The 21,902-nt window shown below is 37.3% G+C and overlaps 1 protein-coding gene across 3 annotated transcripts in view; it reads right to left on the bottom strand.

Moving 5' to 3' along the window:
• The window catches only part of SPATA16 (spermatogenesis associated 16), a 259,451-nt gene that overhangs the window by 100,438 nt on the left and 137,111 nt on the right, over positions 1 to 21,902 (bottom strand). For all 3 annotated transcript variants that reach the window (XM_059163453.1, XM_059163451.1, XM_059163452.1), the window contains exon 5: positions 1,629 to 1,713. In XM_059163453.1, coding sequence (XP_059019436.1) covers positions 1,629 to 1,713 — 85 coding nt within the window. The remainder of the gene's footprint in view (positions 1 to 1,628; positions 1,714 to 21,902) is intronic.

The following is a 21,902-nucleotide window of genomic DNA, read 5'->3' as shown; positions in this document are numbered from 1 at the left end:
TAATACAGAGTAGTTAAATAATAGTATTTGTTTTCCTCCTTTTTGCATAGCAAACATGCATGTATTGGTAAGTGGAGATTATTTTTCTACTTTGAGGTAAAAAAATGGGGATATTAGTGTTCTTTGAAAGCTAAAGGAAACAGGAAAAAATTATTTACAGTACATCTTAACCAGTTGCACCAACAATGGATCTATTTTTTCTTAGTTCAATGTAGAAAACACAGTAAGTACTCAATGTTATTTGTTTAGTGAATGAATAAATTAAATCAAAACCTTCATTTGAGACCTATTATATGCCAAGCTTGCTGAATGTTGTATCTAATCCTTGAGATTCAACTCCTTTCCCACTTCTTTCCAGGAGCTTCTGAAATCCTTTAATAAAAATAAAGGATTTTTTTTTTAAGTAATCACAGGTCTCAAATATAGTAGGACTAATATAAACCTTTATTTTTTATAGTTGGTAAACTGAGCTCCAAATATTTAGCTGGAACCATATAAATTATTGAGCATTTTATATGATAAACCTAACCCTTTACTGTCTAATAAAGATAACACATGATATAGAGACAGAAAACTGGGGGCCAAGACATAGTAGTGAAAATATGGGAAAAATCAGGAAGCATCAAAAGACTACTGGTGATTATTTCTCACTTTCATATTTGTGTTTTATAAGATCTTATTCTAGTTGGTTTGGAAGGTTCATATTAAATTAAATCAAATCATCTTGAAGTATGAGGAATAAAAGGCTCTACACAGTCAGGAAAGAAGATACAGAGGAGGGTTTTGGCTTTTGTAGTTGACTTTCAAATATTTGAAAAAAATTTCATTTGGAAATGGGTTTCCTTTTGGTCCATGTTGCCCTACTGGGAACCACTGGATAAAGTAGAAATCTACTTTACATGAAGAAGGCAGTTTAATAATTAGCAAATTGGTTGTCATTTCTTGGAGTTAAATGTGCTCTTTATTTTGGATCTATTTCAGCAGAAAGTTATTGACAATTTGCTGAGAGCAGACAGGAAATTAATAGATTTGTGTATTGTGAAGGAGATTGAACTAGCGTATTCTAAATTCTCTTTATAATTCTAAGAAAGTATGACTCTATTCTTGAGATCTAATTGACCTTTGATATGACTTCTTGCTGCCATTTTGAATAATAAATGAGAAAAAAGATCTGTAGTTTGTTATTAGTTAGGTGTTCTAAACACTAAATATGCCCCAACAAATACAACCGATCTTTGCATTTTTCCTTTCCTATGTAATTGGTATTACTTCTAGTGTATGCTTTTACAGATCATAGATCAAGAAGAATCTGTGAAAATACAATGTTCATATTTTAAAGGATCATGTCATTATAGCAGCATGCTTGGGAAAATAGTTCCTGGGATGTCTAAAATTTATATTGGGCTGTAAAACTGAAGTATGTGGCAAGGGTTAACAACCTTGAATTTTGCCCTCAAAATCAGTCACAGAAAATCTACTTCATTATAAATACATTACTACTGAGTAGTGTCCTTCTAACTGACAGGGCCAGAGCTACTTTTTCCAGCAATCTTTTAAGCACCAATCCTTCATTTTGGTTCTAAAAATGAGAAGGGCTCTTCCTTCATAGTTGGGACATCATTTTTTACCTGCCAATACAGTTTGATGAGCTTGCTTATACACTGTTCACTTCCTCCACAGAGCCAGAACATGTAGTCAGCAATCATGGCACTCCTAAGAACAAGGAAAATTAAAAACAAAACAAAACAAGACAAAACACAAATTTATAGGGCAGAAGGCAAACCGTAACAGGTAGTATATATAAATACTGAGGAAGAAGGTTGTGTAATATATAAATTTGACTACATTAATATTAAGCAAAGCCCAAGCACATTTTAGACTGTAGAAAAGTAGGTTTGTTTTTATTTTCCATTGTTTTTCTTTTAATCTAAACTAAGACTCCAAGAAAAGCAACCAGCTATTTGTCTTCCAGATGTTTTTTCTGCTTGTACAGTATAAGAATACTTGAAGACTATGAAGGAATGCATTGTTTCGGTTGCCCCTTATTAAGCTTCAGAGCATTTATAGAGCAACACATATTTTATGGACTCTAAAATGCCTTCAAACCTAGCATAGCATACATAACTAACTATTGTATAGCTATTTAAGCATATCTCAGACTTTGCCTGAATTAAAGATTATTCAGCTCGGATTAAATTGGCCTTCTTAAAAGTAAAAATAAAAAATTTGCAATTCAACAAACACTCCCCTCCCCCACTTTCTGTATTTAATTGAATTGGTTTTCGTATCTAGTATGTACAACCACTGAATTAGTCTTATTAAGCTGAGAGGATATTAAAAACTATTGTGCAATTGATATTAATTCATTGCTTAGCACCCTTTGGAAAAACAGTTTACTTTTATGACTGTTTTGCTAGGCCTCTCTATTTCTTTTCTCCAGAGATTCCAAATCCAATTAAATGTGACTAGAAGTAATTCCAAATTGTCACGTTAGCCAATTAAACATATAATAATCCTGTGTACCTAATCACTAGTACTAAAAGTTTATTTATTTAAGTGGAGCTATCACGGTGTACCCCTGAATGTTTTTCTTATCTTTGCCTGCAGATATGTGTTGTTTCTTGACATCATTGTAAATTGAATTAGAAATTTTCCTTCCCTAAATATAGGTTGTCTAAGGCACAGCAACTATAAACTTACTATGGTACTCTGTTGGAAGAATTAAAATGTTTAGTTTCTTGCTCAGGATAGACAAACATTAGGACTTTAAAAAATAACAATGGAAAAAATGCCACCATTTGGAGGGTTATTCTGCCCAATTTGTTTTTTTACACATGTGGTATTGGAAAGGAGCTGTCCACTGACATTTCAAAATAAATGATAATAATTTAAGAATAACTAATCTTTTAAGAATGCTTTTATATTTTTCAAAGCCCTAGTTTACTGATAAGATAAAGTGAGCTAGGAAGTCTGATGTTGTATGAACATGTAAGATTTAGGAAAAAAAGTTATAAAAATCACAGACAAGAGGGGGCAAAAGTGAATTTCAAAATTTGCATTTGATAGAAACACTTGGAAAAATTTTCCTCTCATGACTACCTAAAAAGGAAGCCTACTTAGGTACCTGTCACCTAATAGAAATCCATTTAATAAATTCTGAATTTAGGAAATCAATGAAAAATGTAAAAAGTCTCACTCTCAAGACAGCACACACATATTTATAGAAGCTGGGTACTCTTAGGTGATGACTTGATTTTGCACTCTGATTCCTCCTTCCGTTATCATTTGGATATGTAGACATGGCTCAACAAGCAGTGTTTAATGAGGAGACCAGTCATTAGTTAAACCAGGAGTGGGTATGATTTCCCTAAAAAGAGTCAGATAGTAAATATTTTAGGCTTTGTGGGCCATGTGGTAACTTTGCCTTATGGAGAGACCTATGGACACTAAGTGAACACATTGAGTGGGGTTATGTTCCATAACTTTACATCCAAAAATACATGGTACACTTGATTTGGTATAGTTTGCCTAACTCTATATAAATTAGGAGGTTGAGCAACAGGTGGCAAGCATTGATAAAATTGTCAGTCAAGAGTTAGGCACCAGCTTCTATATATTCTGGCCACAGACTCCCTTAAATATTTCAATCTACTGTTTTCTTTTTAGGGACAATGTATACAGTGTACTAAGATTACTGTGCAGAGTTCAAGAAGGAAACTTTACAATTCTGAAACATGCAAAAACTGTAAAAGATGATCCTGGATGGTAAGCACAGAGGCTTAAGTAAAAGCTAAATTGATAGTTTCTATCATGTTAGTGATTGTCATTCTTAGATTGGAATAATTGCTAGGGAAGAGAGATCATGACAGTGGGTTTCTAGAGCTTTCCTGCATTTTTAATGCTTTCAGTGATTTAGTTTTGAGTTCACCATTGTAAAATTAGAAGTTATAGTATTTTTATTAATGTTTTCTAAAAGTTGCTCTTACTGTAATGATGTGTTGTCAAATTGCTACATTCTTAAATATGATTTTATTACACCTGGGGGCTCACATCTTTTTCCAAAGGAACATATCTCCCAATTTATATTGAAACAAGTGAAGAATTAAGGTTCATTGAAATTTATTACTTGCCCTCAGGGAAGCACAATTACTATAATAGTAAAAAGATACTAGTATTAAATAACAAAGTATGGTTTCAGAAAGCTACATGTTTGCTAATATATTTTTCATAAGTATAACTTATTTCACTTAATGTTAGAACACAATTTATATTGGAGTTGCTTCAGCCCCATTTTCTTCCCATTGGAAGTGGCAGTTATGTTTTCACCACCCACCTTCCTTTGTCTGGTTCCCTATCATAGCTCTGCCCTACAGCTTAGCCTCTATAAATTAGTATAAAATTCAGTGAAAGAACATGAAAAGAGCATGGAAATAACATTATACCATGCAGTATCTGTGAGGCAGGACGCAGGGGTTTCTCATCATGCTGAATTTATAAAGAGCAAGGATAATTAATTAATCAACTCAGAGCATCTACAAGGAGTCAAGTACCTTGTGGGATCCTGGTTCTGGGAGACTCCCCTGATGAACCGAATGTAAACATTAACCATCACTCCTCTACTTTCCTTTACATATCTCTGTTTACCTTTAGACCAGTCTCCTGGAGGCTAGTCAGTGTGATTCAATGTTGTTCTAATTGTGTTTGTTTCATTGTCATTATTCTATTCAACTTACTTTCATTAGTCTACTGAATATTGTAGCTCCACTGGACCTGGAGGATCATGTTAGCCAACCCCTTTTATGTGACAGTGGGTGGCTTCGTCTCTGTCCCTTTAGAACCTTTCCTCATCTAAGCACCAGGTTAAGCATTTTACATAGTATAGTGTGAACTCTATCCACCCACCCATCCATACTTCCGCATCAGATCTCATCCTACCCATGAAACTTCTCCAGTAATTCATTCTCTCTCTCATTTCTTTTCTTTGCCCTTTCTCAGATTTTTCTTTTCTCCTGGAGCTTTTGTACCGGCACACAAAAATGCTGTTGTTTCTGCCATCTTAAAACAAAATATCCCCAAAGCCTCTCGATCTGCTTCCCTTCCAGTAATCATCTTAATTCTTTCCTCCTACACAAACAATAAACAACAAGAAGCCCACAGAAACTCCTTGAAAAAGCTGTGTGTACTCCTTATCTCTAATTTCTCTCTTCCTGCTCTCTCCTAACTCACTCCGGCAAGGTTCTCATTCTGCTACTTCACTGAAACTGCTATAGTCAATGCTACTAATGGTTTCCTTGCTGCTAAAACAGTGGTTCAATTCTCAGTCTGCATTTTGCATGCACTCTCAGGTGCAAGGGATGCAATTGCTTATCCCTCTTCCGGTGTATATTTTCCACTTGAGGTAACAACTCTGTTCTTTCCGGTTTCCCTCTGCCTTACTGGTTGGTCTTTTCAGTCTCCTTTTCTGGTATCTTCTCATCTCCCTGGATTTCTACTACAAGGGCAAATGCTTGGACCCCTTCTTTCTCTTTCTATATGCAATCCCTTCGGGATCTCATCAGTTTCGTGGTTTTAAATACGGTCTATGGGTTGAAAAACCTTACATTTATATCCTGAACTTTAATCTCTTTTTGGATCTCGAGATTTGTAGGAATTGTCTTCCTCACATCTCTACGTGGATACCCAAAAGGTATTTCAAGCTTAATATTTCTATACCTGAGATTCTAATGCTTTTTATTTTCCCTTCTTCACCCATCCAGTTTCTAAGGCCAAAGAAATTAAAATTAGTGCTCCTGAGCAGGTCACTACTGTGCTTAAAACTGCAAAGGCTTCTTATCTCACTCTATCACTTATCTAGTAAAAACTAGTTTTTATGTATGTATGTATGTATTTTTTGGAAATCTCCTACTTTATTTGAATAGGATGCCCAGCCAATTCTCCTAGGATTTCTATTACTTACTAGATAAAAACTAGTTTTTAAAATGGCATTTGAGCCCTTTGTCATCTGGTCTGTGACCTTGTTTCCGATTTACTCTGCTCCAGACAAGCTGTCTCCTCTGCTGTTGCTCAAAAAGAACAGGTACACTATTGCCTCTGGGATTTTGCATTTGACGGTTGCTGTTCCAGGGTTTTTCTCTAGACAACCCCTGACCTCCTTGTTCATCTATCTTTAGGTCTTTATCAGACATTTTCTCAGTGAGGACTACCCTGACCACATTCTAATACTATCCATACCAAAGCCTAAAATATTTACTCTCTGGATCTTTCCTGGAATATAAACTTCCTGAGGGTTGGAGTTTTATCTCTTTTATTCACTGCTCTAACCCCACTGCCTAGAACAGTGTTGGTGTGGTACTCACACAATAAATATTTGTTGAACTAATGACCACATGTTCTCTAATTTTTTAAAGTAAAAAAACTTGAATTCTTGTTATAAAAACTGGAGGGCTATAGAGTTACATAGCTTACTAGGAGTCTCCTAGAAGGAGTCTGGCCCTGGATTACCTCACTGCTCATATTTAACAATGCTTTTGTTTTGGAGGTGGTGCAAGAATGGAGTGACAGGGTGGGCTTGTCCCATGTAGAATCCAATATTTAGCTCACAAAAGAGTTTAATAAATGTTAATGGATGCTAATGTAATTTTTACATAAATCAAAGAGAGAAGGTACCAGGAAGCATATTAGCCTATTGTATTGTATCTAAAGTTATTTTCTAATGTGATGCCTTCAGTCATGTGTCAACAACTGTGGTTTCCCTGCAAGTCTACTACATTCTTCTTCCGATATGATATTTGAGTTCATTTTAGAAGAGTATTTCTGAAGACACATTTAATTTACTTAATACATCTGTTAAATGTGAAAGGGTCAAAATCTGGCTTTTAAATATATGTGTATCTAAAACAAAAGATTTTTGTGTCAAAGCTCAGCTTATTGTGAATCAAATCCCATTCCTACCAAACAGCAAATACACAATGCAAGAATTTGATGTGTTATTATTAATAAGGTAGCTACCAGTTTTGCTTTTCAAATTAATACCATACAAGGATCACAATGTTTAAGCATTTTCATGCCAGGTGATTTTACAGATTGAATATTTCTAAACAGACTGTGTAGTTCTCAGGTTATGAGAGTATACTACTGGCAGTTCTCAAGACCTATCCCCATATTCACAATCTGTAACAATTCTACTCAGTGTGGCCACTTGGTGGTGTCAAACAATAAGATATGGGTAAACAAAAGAAAATCACAGCACATAATCAGCTGTGTGTTCTCCTAGGGCTGACCGGCTGGGACCTTGAAAAGTCATTCGTTCATCACCTTGCCTTTAGGCAGGACCACACTTAAACCTTTCAAATGAGGCTGATGAGAATCTATTCTGTTTTAAAGATCTCTACAGAAGGACATTGCTCTGTTTTCCTCACTGATTCCTTAGCTTCACAGCCATAAATAGTCTTCTGCAGTTTTAGTCTGCTGGTTCAGTTCTAGTCTCCAGGGTTAATGCAACCAAACTAGACCTTATTCTCTGAGCAGCCATTCTACATATCCTCACAAAAATGTATTAATCTCTCTTCCCCAGCTTAATTAATTAACACCAGTCGCTTTAATCTTTCTCCATAGGTCCTCTTTGCTTGACATTGGTCAGTTTCATGATTATCTTTTCAATTTGGTTGAGTTCCTCCTTTTCTTTCTCCTACACTCAGAAACTGAGCTCTCTCAAGAGTCTAAGAATAATCTTATGGTGTTCGTATGCAGTCATTTCACTAATGTCATGGTATTCTTACAAGTGCATCTATTAGATAGTTCTGACTAAAGAATCCTTCCCTATTATCAACATACTTAGGAAGTTGTTTCCTTTCTCCTATACTGAAAAAAGCTAAAGAACAGCTGTATGGGCATGTTGTTAATTTAGATTCATTAATATTGATTAAAGTGTACATTCCTTTTGAATACAAATATACACTAATATTGAATAGATTATATTCCGATCAGGAGGAGAACCAAGCCATCAAATCCACTCAAGCAAACACACACGCGCGTGCGCGCGCACACACACACACACACACACACACACACACGAAGCTTCTTTTTGCAGGCCCATGTCTTTTCCACACAGCAATCAGCCACAATGATCTTTAAAAACTATGTAAATATAAAATACTTCAAATAGAATCCAAGCTCCTTCTGTGGTCTACCAATCTTGCAAGAGGCTGCCCTTGCTTTCCTCTCCAACACATGTTCTGTCACCCTCTAGTCAAGTGTGGTTTATTCAGTTGCTCAAAGCAAATATGAATTCTCCTGCCTTGGGGCATTTGCATATTAGGTGCCTCCCACAGGGAATCTATTCCTTCCATTTTTTTTGCCTGGCTGCTGTTTCTCAAGATTTGGACCTTTTGGCTTTAGCTTAAACACTGGTGACCATTTCAGTGAGCCCTTCTCTGACCACTCTGTGTAAATACGTCTACCTTACCATCCCTCAATCAGAACCTTCTTTTTCTTGCATTGTCTCATATTTTGTAATTACTAGTTTGTTTACCTATTACCTTCTTTTCCTAGTATGCCCAGTATGGTAACCACCAGCCACATGTGGCTATTTGTATTTTAAAAGAATTAAAATTAAAATTTAAAATCTAATTTTCAGGTACATATGCACATTTCAGGCACTCTCTAGCCACACATGTCAAGTGGCTACTATGTTAACTGGCACAGAATGTCTCCATCAACAATGAGAGTTTAGTGGCAACACAGCTCTGGACAGTAAGCCACAGTGCCTGCCAGTACAGTGCCTCAAACAATACCTGGTAAATAGCAGGTGCCTGTGATGGTTGATTTTATGTGTCAACGTAACTGAGCCACAGGGTGCCCAGATGTTTTGTTGAACATGATGTCTGTGGGAGTGTTTCTGGGTCAAATGTTCAATGAGATTAACATTTGAAAATGTACACTGAGTAAAGCAGATTGTTCTCACTGATGTGGATGTGGCGTATCTGTTCCACTGAAGGCCAGAATAGAACAAAAAGACTGAGTAAGGGAGAATTCCCTTTCTGATTGTTGTTGAGTTGGGACGTCAGTTTTCTCCTGCTCTTGGACTTGAGCTTCGATTAGAACTTACACCATCAGCTCCCCAGGTTCTCAGGCCTTTGGCCTCAGACTGGAACCAAACTTCTGGCTCTCCTGAATCTCCAGCTTGCCAAACGACATATTTTAGTACTTCTTAGGCTCCATAATTGCATGAATCAATTCCATATATTTATACCTCCTATTGGTTCTGCTTCTCTGGAGAACCTTTATTAATACAGTGCTCAGTAACTTATATAATAACATATAATAACAAAATAATAATAATAAATAATAACAAAAGCAGCTTTTGTTTGCACTTTGCTCTGGTTATCCTTTCCCTCACTCCACTACCCCTAGTCATTTGGTTTTCATCAGGAAACCTTATAGTTTTCATCATCCCTTATAGTGTTCTCAGTTCACGTATTTCAGTGGTTGATGAACATTGAAGGAGTTATACTTTGGTCTCTCTACCTTTGGAACAAATCTGTCTCTGTGCCTAATTGCCTAGTTCTAATATCTGAGAGTTGCCCCTGACACCAAATCTCTAGCTTTTGCAGACCAAATCTAGTTAATGTGTTTCTGCCTTGACTGCAACTCCAGATTTTTATGATACTGGGGTTCTAGCTTGATCATGCTTGATCCTGCAAGATGGCCTAGCAGTGGATAATAGTTGTTTTTTTTTTTTTAAGTTCCCTGCCTGCCTCTAGTCTGGAATTTCAAACATTGCCTGACTCTAGATTCTCAATTTATAGCAACAAAAAACAACAATAATAGCATTATTACTATTTGTAACAACAACCAGTATTTATAGAGTGCTTACCATACCTATAGTAAGTGCTTTTACATCTCATTTAATTCTTAAAACCACGCTATGAAATGAGTCTTGAAACCGAGCTATGAAAGTGAGTTTCCTTAAATTGAGGAGGTTAATTTCCAAAAAGTTGACAGCAGAATCAGGATTCAACCAGATATATTTGTCATCAAATGTTGGTCTCTTAACCATGGTCCTGTACTACTTCCATTCTTTACTGTGCATCTTTTACAAGACTCTATTATCTTTTGTTGGACTTCCCTGATGCTAATTTCTTGCCAACCTGTTGACTACTGGTACACTCTCTAAAAACCATATTCCTGTGATTAAGTGTGTGTGGGGGGGGCATGGTTATTACTGCCTAATGCCTGGTCCTCCTCCCCTATTGCCATCCCATGCTTGTCTCACTAGCAGTCATGTCGTTGTGTTATTTCTGGCTTATTAATCTGATACAGTCAATTTTCCTCTCCTGGCAATGTCAAAAGATGTGTCGTTACTTCTATAGAAAATATATGTCTGGTTGAAAAGGTCTAGATGGATGGAACTCATCTCGGATTATATATGAAGGTTTGATATTGAGTTTGATTTTTTTTTTTTACCCAAATATGGTTACTCAACATTGTCAGCAAATGTTTATTACAATAGGCAAGGTTGGGAGTCATGGTCACATGGAAATGTATGAAGACATGATACTGACCTTTATGAGATGCCAAATTAACTATTGCAATAACAATATTTGAGAAGCATTAATAAAATATAAGGCAGTTTTATAGCCATAAAGAACAATGCAAATGTTAAGTATGTAATGTTAACTAACAAGTACACAATGGGGGGGTGGAATGATTACTCTTGGCTGTAATAGACTGACAGCCCTGAGGTCTGATTATGGTTAGCACTAATTTAAAGTGATGATGAAGAGGGAGGTTTTGTTTTTGTTTGTTTTTGTTTTTGTTTTTCAGAGATATATCACATGGAAGGGCTTTGAACATAAAAAGTATAATACAGGATGAGGGGAGAAACAGAGGATCTGTGTAAAAGAAGAAAGACCAGGAGATTATGTTTCAGACAGGTTATGGTAGGCCTTGGATTCCAGACAGATGAATTTTGATTTTTGTCTAATAGATGTTGGGGAACAACTGAAGGATTTTTGGCAGGAAGAATAACATGAAAACTTCTAGTTCAAAAACCTTGGTCATTGCTGGTTTTCTATTCTGTGATAGGGGTGGAGAGCATCTTATCCAGCCAAAATCTCTCAGACTTATGTTTAGCAGGGACAATGACAGTCTGTGGCCATACTGGGAGCATTCCTTGGGTTTCTTCTTTTATATGGGTTTAAAAGAAGTGTCCCTTGATATCTGGACCTGAACGACCCGCGGATCCCCTTACCCAAGAATCCAACACTGCCACTGGATGCAATCAGCAAGAGGTTCTTTATTGTTACGCAGGCGCCTGCGGGTGGTCAGCGCGCGCCTGCGGGTGGTCAGCAGCTCCTGCTAGCTGAGCACACCTGGCTGGGGTGGTGCAGGATTTTTATAGACAGGTACAAACAAGTTTTGGGTGGGGTGCAACTGATTGGTGGACAGTTTGAACTTTTGAAAAAGGCATACTTGGTGTTAGCGGATTGGCTTTGGAAGACCCCCTCGCGCGAAGAGAAAGGCGGGAAGGGGAAACAAAGAGGGGAAGTTTGACCTTATTACTCAGCAGAAAGGCATCCTGTCTACGTGACCTATGTGACCATGCAGCCCCCTTGCCTACATGACCATGCCCCTGCTATTAGGAGAGGGTATCTTGTTCAAACAGGAGTCAAGTGTCATGCCCTAAAAGCCAAGCGGTTACAGAAAGGCAAAAGAGCAGTTACATTGAATTCAACCCTGGGGGAAGGGTCCCTTCACTGCAAGGGGAGGAGGGGCACTCCCACACAACAAAAGAGCAGTTAATTAGTTAACGACGGGGGGGGGGGGGGGTCTTTCAGACCTACTTAGCTTCCAGGATGAAGATGATGGTCTGAGAAACCAGGGTCCTGATAGGACCATATGATATACAAAGGGGGTTTGTTATTATTAGATTCATATTTGCATACTTCATGAATTCTTTCATTCCACAAAGATGGAGATTCTAAGATGAGTATGCTATTTCCTATCATTAGGGTCTGTGTATGTTTGCATCTCCTAATGCATCTCCTAATCATTGCATTAGGAGATGCAAACGTACACAGATAATTATATCACAATGAGTAAAGTAGAATAATTGTTATATATACTAATGCAGTTGAGAGGGCTGTGTTAGGGAGACAGACCTTAAGGAGATAAAAGCCTGAATAAGCTTAAAATGCTGAACAGAAGTTAGCCACACAAAGGGAGAGTGAGACTGAGAAGGGCATCCTAGGCATAGTGTACAACTTGAACACAGGTTTGGAAGTTAGAAGTAGAAGGAACGCCCCAACAGGATCAGTTTTCTGAGTTTAAAGCAGGCAAAGGCGGCACTGAGAAGGCACAAAGAAACATGGATTTTAGCCTGTGGATTTTAAACACAGAATGACACAGAAAGTCTATGGTTTAGAGAGAGAATCTTGGCAACTCTGTAAAGAACGCATTTGAGGGCAAGAAGACTGGAAGTGGGAGGTCACTGAAAGAGTTCTGAGAGACAATGAATGAGCTTTAACTAGGCAGCAACAGCAGGCAAAGGGGAAATTGAAATATTGGCACCATTACTTAAGGAAAAGTCAAATGGCAAAGGCAAATGAGAAGGAATTTGCATACTTAAATATGGTGACATTCCAGGCCCTGTGTCGACCTGGTGTCAGACACTAGGGGCTGTTCCCAGAGAGGCATATCCTATTAATCATGTGAGAAAAAAAAAAAAAAACCCGAAAGATGAATTCTTTCCTTTTCCAGATGAATGGAAAGTATCTGATTCTCAAGAAAATCATAAATAATGATAAAACAATAAAGGGCTTGGCCTGATGCCAGAAGTATAACTGTTGGATAGAGACTGGTATCACAAACAGGTATCAACTTAGGTGATGTTCTGCCCTGACTCCCTGAAAAGCGCTGATGGAGCCCTATAGACCTGAAGAGTTTTCTTGGTGCTCATTCTTGAAGATTTCCTTCTGGAGCATTCCTCTATGAATGTTCCTGCCAGTGAAATGTCTCCCATCTCACCGTATCCCAGGTCACTCTCCCATGACCAAGAATTGAACCCCCATCCTTGGAAAATTTCTTCACCAGCAGAGGGCGCCCTCACCTCTTGGTATTTGTGAAAATTCAGAACGGGTTTCTCTAATCTTGAATAGGATTACAAAGTTTCATCCAACTTTTTGCGAGATCAAAGGAAGTGGCAAAATTAGGAAAAAACAAGGCATGTCATCCTGAAAAGGGGCAAAAGCTAGAGGAGAGTCTGGCTATACAAAACCAGACAATCCTGAATCTAATTTTGCTTTCAGTAGTTCACACCAGCAGTTTCTAAAGCCAATATAAAATGTTAAACAGTTGGAAAAAGGAGTATACAGAGCAGAAAATACACCCATTCACAGCAGAGGAACAGCTTTCAGTAAAAGTGGCCAGAACTAATTCTTGTTAGTCCCAAGAAGAAGAAGAAGGAAAAAGTACAGTCTTAGTGCTTGCCGTTCTCTCCATCTCTGCTTGGGTATGAGTCTCAGAATATATAGAGATTATACATTCCGATAGACCATCCTGATTACTTAGCAGATTGTGTAACTGGACTGCAATAAAAAAAAACTCTGCTGCCTATTTCTCGAGAGCCCGAGACCTACAGGTAAAGATGGAGAAAGTGAGCTAAAGAGTGAGTAGCAGGCATGGGCAGATTTCAGTATGGCAGAGTGGTTTGGGGGACTTGCAATTAATTTTCCAATTGAAACAAAGTGTAAATACTCTCTGGTGAGGTTTTCAAGGCAGTCTACAGACACCCATTTAAACCAGTTTACTGAAATGATATATATTTAACAGTTACGCAATGTTTTACTAATAAAATAAAACAGCAGTGTTTTACTAATAAGACCAAATAGGGCGCCTGGGTGGCTCAGTGGGTTAAGCCGCTGCCTTCAGCTCAGGTCATGATCTCAGGGTCCTGGGATCGAGTCCCGCATCGGGCTCTCTGCTTGGCGGGGAGCCTGCTTCCCTCTCTCTCTCTCTCTGCCTGCCGCTCTGCCTACTTGTGATTTCTCTCTGTCAAATAAATAAATAAAATCTTTAAAAAAAAAAAAAAAGACCAAATAAAAGAGTAAAGTAACTTAATACACCTAAATTTAAAATTTTTTTTTAATTTTAAAAGATTTTATTGATTCATTTGAGGGAAAGAGCACAAGCAGAGAAGGCAGCAGAGGGAGAAGGAGAGGCAGATTCCCTGCTAAGCAGGATCATGACCTGAGCCCAAGGCAGTCCCTTAACTGACTGAGCCACCCAGGTGCCCCAATTCATCTGAATTTTTAACTGAATAGGAGTAGGTTTCATTTACAGTGTTTCTCAATAGTGGTCACAATTGGCAATTTTGGGTGGTTCCATTTTGTGTTGTGTGGGTCTGTCCTGTCCTGGGCTCCGCTGGAGGGTCAGCATCTCCAGGCACCCTATTCTACATGTCAATACTGATTGCCAGTTACATCGACAAACCCAAACATACTCACCCACTTCCCATGACAAAGAGAGTCTGAAAACCACTCAGAGGGTTATTGAAATTCTGGAAGGGAATCACAGGTACTTAGGTTGATGGGACAGTTTTTAAAGGTTTTTTTTTTTTTTTTTTTTTTAGATTGAGTTTTATTTGCATAATATTTCTTAGCTGAGATCATATTATGAAGAGCATTTTCCTTATCTGTCTTGAGCAGGATAACAAAAAAGACAAGCCAGAAGACTGCTGGAAGTTTCTATTCGGTTAAAAATTCAGGTGTATTAAATCATTTTACTCTTTTGTTTGCTTTTATTTTATTAGTAAAACTTTACAGAACTGTTAAATGTACATTATTTTAGTAAACTGTAGTTTAAATGAGTGTCTGTAGGCTGCCTTGAAAACCTTACCACAGTGTCTGTATACTTTGGTTCTAATGAAAAATGGATTCCAATGTTGGAAGAGTATGTATATCTTAGAAAAGTTCCCTGAGGTGTAATAATCGAAGCACTAAGTAGGGATCCTGAAAGAAAAGAAGAGGTGGGGGGAATATTGTTTGCATGATCCTATGTAAAGGCTGAACCCAGGCTATGGAGCCAGGTCTCTTACTCTTTTGTAACTTGCTTGACCTTATACATGTTGCTTAATACTAACAATCTATGTATGGTCCATCTCTAAAACAGAGATTTTTTTTTTTTAAGATTTTATTTATTTTTTTGACAGAGATCACAAGTAGGCAGAGAGAGAGGAGGAAGCAGGCTCCTCGCCAAACAGAGAGCCCAATGCAGGGCTCGATCCCAGGATCCCGGGATCATGACCTGAGCTGAAGGCAGAGGCTTTAACCACTGAGCCACCCAGGCGCCCTGAACAGAGATTATTTTAATAATACCTACATTCTGGAGTTGTGTATGTGTGTGTGCGTGGTGTGCACATAATAATATATGTAAAACAACTGGAAATCTATGAAATAACCTACGAATTTCAGGTTGATACCCTTATTATTAACATGATTTCTGCCAACCTGAGGGCGAATGTAGGGGGGGTGGTGAGGGTCAGAAGTTGAGTCTGATGCTCCCACCTCCGGCAAGCTCTGTTTCCCTGCTCCAAGGATAGAGGTGGTGTGAGAGAAGGTCAGAATAAACTGGATGTAAGCCGGAAGAGAGGCTCAGGATACCTGGGGAATGTCCTCCTAAGAATATTGTTATATTTGTTACATGGGATACTTGGCACTTAAATGGATCTTTGAAACAATTTATATGAAGCATTCTCAATTTAATCCAAATAGGAAAACTGCCACAACAAAACACCACCACGACTAACAAAACCTTTTTGTGAAAATTCCATGAAGATACAATAAAGAGTGTATTCTTCAAATGTTAACAGCTCACTGGTGGAGGACTGGCTCACTCTTTCAAGATAGCGGAGGGCTATAAAAATAACATGTAAGCATTTGCTGATTTTGTGAGTGATATATATTCAGGGTAGACATTTGGCAAAATTATGTGTTCAGATTTGCTTTTCACACTTTTCTAGACCCCTTTAAATAGTCCATGCCTCTGTTGTGGCATCTCTTCTTATTTTCCAATGTAGTCTGTCCATGATCTGGCCAGTAAAGATCCTCAACAGTAAAAACCACCTTCACCTGTTCTCAACTCACCATTACAGGATTCAACTTTTCCCTTTCTCAATATTCCTAAATTCAAGGATATCCATTCTTCTTCTCATCTAGAGATAAACAGATAACTTATAAGTCATCAGAAAAATCCTCTGCCCCAAAAATGTTTCTCAATGACTTGTATCATAAAATGACACTTTGTCTCTTCTTTAGGTCGAAGAATTAAATGGCATTGTAAGTTTATATTTTCTCTGAAGGTGAAGGCACTATCATTCATTAATAACTTGTGAGAAGTTATTTTCATCATATTAATAGAAAGGCAATATAGCACAGGGATTAAGAATGCAGACATGGGAGTTTGATTGAACCCCAGTGCTGTCATTTGCTATCTTTATGACTTTGGACAAGTTTCTTATCCTTTCTGTGCCTCAGTTTCCTTATATTACCATGTTGATAATAATAGTTGTCAATCTGACAGGATTGTCAGAAGGATTAAATGTTTTATTACATGCAATGCACACAGAACAATAGAGTACATGAGTACTTGGGAAGCACTCAGTAAGTGTTAGCTTGCAAATTACTATTCTGCCTAGGCATTAATACTGATATTTAGGAAAATGAAATACACAGTGCTTCATCAAGAAGCTTGCATCCAAACAGACTTAAGTTGCTTCAAAAGTGTATCGATTTTCTAGGTTGTTATTAAAGCTTCTTTCTTGAACTTAAAAGACTTATAAAAGCTTGTCACTAATATAGGTGGTATAGTTGTGTGAGCCTACAGTGAGAATGCCACTCTCTTGGTGCAGTCTTCTCGAACCATTAATACTTAAATCTTCTTGTAGTTCACCCTGTCATACATTTTGCTTGTAAGCCTTCCATTAGAGCCCTTTAACTGTCCCTTGTTGATTAGTTATTGGTTTTCTTTAAAAGCATCTCTGATATAGTACAGTTTTGTGGAGGGCAGGGATCATGTCTCATTCATCATTATGAATTCACCAGAAATTTGCACATTGTAGGTACTTGTTACATGATTATGTAACAAATAATGAATGAATAGTCGAAAGATCCGTAAGGGCAGAGTTTTTTGAAGGTTCATTCATTGCTGTATCCACCAGCATTTAAAACAGCGTCTGGTCAATAGTAGGTCATCAATAAAAATTTGCTGATAGATAATCTGCTTAAAGTGAAAGATGGCACAGATGTGCTGTTGAAGTTTAAATAGGATTCTGTATATGAACCCAAATTTTTCACTGAATTAAGATCTATTCCTCCAGAAAAAAAAAAAGTATATTGGGGAAGCAAGCTATGGTACACAGAGTAGACATTTGTTTCTTCCTTTAGAGCTGTTTCTCTGCAGGTAGGGGAGGGCAGGAATAGTTGTTATTCATTAGCTCTATTCTTCTGTCACTAGCCATAGCTACTCCCTCATTCCCTCCCTCATTCATTCAAACAAAAGCTACTGACCATTTGGTAAATGAAGGACACTGTGGCTGATGATGGCAGCATGAAGCAGGAAGGGTACTCAAAGTTGTTGGTCATGGCATTTACGTTTGAGTACTTGAAATAAAGTGAGTCCTCTTGACCATCATGCATAAAGTGTGACAGTCTCACACAATCCACTTCTAAAAGAGACTGCCTTGCCTATGACTCCTGATGAAGGAGCAGGTTCAGGGGAGCCTGATCCTCTTTTCTGTTTCGATTAGGATGTGCAATCAAATTTTACAGACTGATGCTATAACTCTCACCAAACATCTTGGAGGAAACATGCATGACTGGAAATCACAGATATATCAGAAGTAGAACATTCAAAAAAGAAACACTGAGTAGCAAGAGGCACTTCAGGCTGCCTCAAGATAGCACTGTGGTAACATTTTATGCACCTGTCTGCTAGGGCTGTTCCACTTAGGAAAAGACCTCAGGGAAGAGTGGTAAGCACTGCAATGCCCACATTCTTGATTCCACACAAGTAGGTTTTCTGAAGACATCCCTAGTCTAGTCCTGTAGTTCTATCATCATTACTGAGGCCCCTTTCAGTATCAAAGTTGTCATGGTTTAGAAGGTAAATGGAGTGGTTTCCTATTGTTTTCTCACAAAATACTCTATGTTTTAGAGTATGCGTGTATGTTGCACAGTCATCTTCCTTGGTTCAATATACATGGTAAATACTCTGTAAAAAGAATTATCTTATCTCGAGTAGGATTATAAGCTTTGAAAGAGCAGGAATCTCATTTTTTGCTTCTCCGATTTCTTCTTTCTGGCAAGAGCTGATTATGTAGTAGGCTGCAATACATTCCTATTAAATTCTATTTAACTTTTTCTCAAACTTAAGATTCAATGGAAAAAATGGTTATGTATGTGCATTTTTCCCCTATAAGTTATGTATTTTCTTAGAGATACAGGTATTTATCCTTAGCTTGCTAGATGACTTTCTTATAGAATTTATCAGGAGATGTAATCCATAAGAACCCTAGTTTTTATGCTAAAACTCATTTCCAAATGCTTATTTTGTAGTTTAAACTTATAGATTGAAAACAGAAAGCCTGACTAATAGATAATAAAAACAAATCTTCATTACTTCACAGGTTATCCATTATACACAAACAACTAAACAAACATAAAATAAAAGCTCTATACATTGTTTCTTAGATGAAAAGAGAATACAGGTCAGGTTGAAGAAAAAATGAGGGATTCCAGATATGACCAGTGTTAAGTAAAACTATAAAGTTAGAAATTAAAATGGTATGCATATTAAAAGCAACTAACTATTAATTTATTGAGCACTTACTGTGTGCCAGGTAGAAGTAATATTTACATTTCAAATTTTGGGGACAGAATACATGGATAATGTTAGAAGCCACATTCTAGATTCTGTACTACAATTGTTGAGTTTACAAGGTAATAATGCTTTTGCTCTTAGGAGAACTTTTGTATTCTTGAATTGGTTCATGGTATTGATTTCAGGAAACTTTTACATTTCTTTTGGGATACAGTGCAATATCCATCTGTTTATTTAGATGTTTGCTTGAAGGGGGTTTAATGTAGGCAGAGATGATGCTCTTTTTTCTCCCCTACGTAAACCACAGTTTGCATCGTTTTTGTCTTGTTTTTTGTGTGTTTTTAATTTTGCAAATGTGCCCAGAGGCATTAAGTAATGGTAGCATATTTATAAATTAAAATATAAATAAATAATTTTGGGAAGCAATAACAGCTGGCAAGTACTTTTTCAAGTGAGTTATTTGTAAGGAAAGAAACAGTTCTCTAAGCATGATGAAACAAACCATACCAGCTTGCAGAAGAATAGATTGTTCAGAAAGAGCCTCTTAACAAAATTCTAAATTTTTTGAAAAACTTAAGAGAATAAGAGTATTCCTTGAAGGAAGGTGTGGAACTCTAGGGTTATGTCTAGGGTTGGTGGTGGGAGTGAGGTCTAGGGGGGCTAGATACATTATGAGGATAAACACTCATGGTGAGGTAAGTATAACAGAGACCCCGTTTCTTATTAAACTTATATACTCCACTTGATTTAGGGTATAAAAGAGTTAATAGTAACTCTGTTATTTTACTCCAGAGCTGCTACAACTGCCCTGGGGCTGCACAAAGGTGAGGCACAGGAAGTCCCTAGGGCCAGTACTAATGAGATCCATTTCAGATCTAAGTGCCTGGGCTTCCATCCCTATAGAGACAATGCAGTCATTTCTGACTTGGAGGCAGGATTTTAAAAATCTAATGCCATGGCCTTGAATTTACAGAATTTATTTGAAAAAAGCAAAATCTTTCAAGAAAATAAATTGGTAGAGACTCCATATTTCAAAGATGCTCTTTTGAGAGATTAACATTTATTATACAACAAACCTAGGAAAAGAATCTTATGGGATCCTTAAGAGGGTTATGTGGACTACACTAACAAAGAGATAATTTCCTTTGCTCTTGGGGTTGGGGCCTGTTCCCAGTTTCTTGGTGAGGAACCCCAAGACTGAAGACTGATACAAAACCCAGTAATATCAAGGGCATATCAGGCATGTATTTAATCTAGTTGGATTTCAGAATATTGGGGAAAAAACAAAAGGAAAAATGAAAATTTAAGTTGTACCCAGTGTCAGCTTGCCATTGTATTCAATAACCTTAAGCCCACAGGCAATAAATAGAATCAGTCAAATCAGCAATATTCATTGCTAGTTTTTTGTTTTTTTTTTAAGATTTTATTTATTTCTTTGGCAGAGACAGATCACAAGTAGGCAGAGAGGCAGGCAGAGAGAGAGAAGGAAGCAGGCTCCCTGCCAAGCAGAGAGCCCGATGTGGGGCTCCATCCCAGGACCCTGAGGTCATGACCCAAGCTGAAGGCAGGGGCTTTAACCCACTGAGCTACCCAGGGACCCCTTCATTGCTAGTTTTAAACCTATTTTTAAAATGTGAGAAAGATGTTAAGGATTTCCCTGATCAATGGCAAAGAAACCAAACATCTGCCTGGCAAGTGGGTGGTCCAAGCCTTATAGGAAGAACTTTGATATTTAACTGAGGGCTAAGGTAACTGGCAAAGTCATCTATGGAAGATGGAATGATGACAAGGAAGGGACAACGGAAAAGAATCTTCACTAATTTGCCAAAAGAATCTTCACTAATTACTCTAAGCAGAGAAATTCTTGAGTCACAGTTTCTGAATGTAATGTTTCTATGGAATTATATACTGAATATTACAATAAGCATTAATTTTTTTTGTGAACATATTTGTACATAGGTTGTATATACAAAACCATGTACATGCCTTACAGGCTAACATTAAAAACTAACCTTTTCATATCATGCTATTCCATTCTTTCCTTTTCTGGAGTGCATCTGAGTCAGACCCCAGAAATCCCAAGTTAGTTGGGGAAAGAGGTAAAATTTTGTTTTATGCAGGTGGGGATATAAGCCAATCTATGCAGTTTTTTCATTATTATAACTTGATTTGTGTTCACAGGTTGATAAGGCTTAGAAAAATTCAAATCATGTAAAATGTAGAGTAAAAATCATGAAGTTTTCATTAAAGAGTCTGGATCAAATTATTTTCAATAAATCCTTTTGTTTACTTTTATAAAGTTCTGGAATAAGGAGCTACCCTTTTATTCTGTATTTCTTTTAACAGACGCCTGGCTTAAGGGGATTTTATCTTACCTTTAGATTCAAGATTTTGACACCCAGATTACATTAATTAATATAAGTAAGGAGTACCCTTTTGAAGAATTTATCTTTATAATGCTGATCTAAAATATCACTGTAAAAAAAATCACTGTATTATAGTATGAATTTAAATAGTAATAAATACTATCTTTCATTTCAGAACACTCTATCTGTGGTATATTACGTGCTTTCATATGCATTCTAATTTCAGTTCCACAAATGTTTATACTGTGACTAATGTGATTGAGTCTTGAAGATCGGTAAAGGTGAAAAAGGTGAATTAATCAGTTCTCCATATTCAAGAAACCCCTAGCCTTTTACGATAAATTAACTTTTAAGGGAATAATTATTGACAGGGAATATGCGCTCATAGCTATAAAGACAAGGCACAAAAATAATACAGAAAAAAATTAATCTTGGGGCGCCTGGGTGGCTCAGTGGGTTAAAGCCTCTGCCTTCGGCTCAGGTCATCATCCCAGGGTCCTGGGATCGAGCCCCATATCCGGCTCTCTGCTCATCAGGGAACCTGTTTCCTCCTCTCTCTCTCTGCCTACCTCTCTGCCTACTTGTGATCTCGTCTGTTAAATAAATAAAATCTTAAAAAAAAAATTAATCTTATTGGGAGAAAACAGAATCAGGGAAAAC

Source organism: Mustela lutreola, chromosome 2, assembly GCF_030435805.1.
Source record: "Mustela lutreola isolate mMusLut2 chromosome 2, mMusLut2.pri, whole genome shotgun sequence".
Lineage (NCBI taxonomy): Eukaryota > Metazoa > Chordata > Mammalia > Carnivora > Mustelidae > Mustela > Mustela lutreola.
The sequence above is the reverse complement of the archived record's forward strand: the minus strand, read 5'-3'. Positions and strand labels throughout refer to the sequence as shown.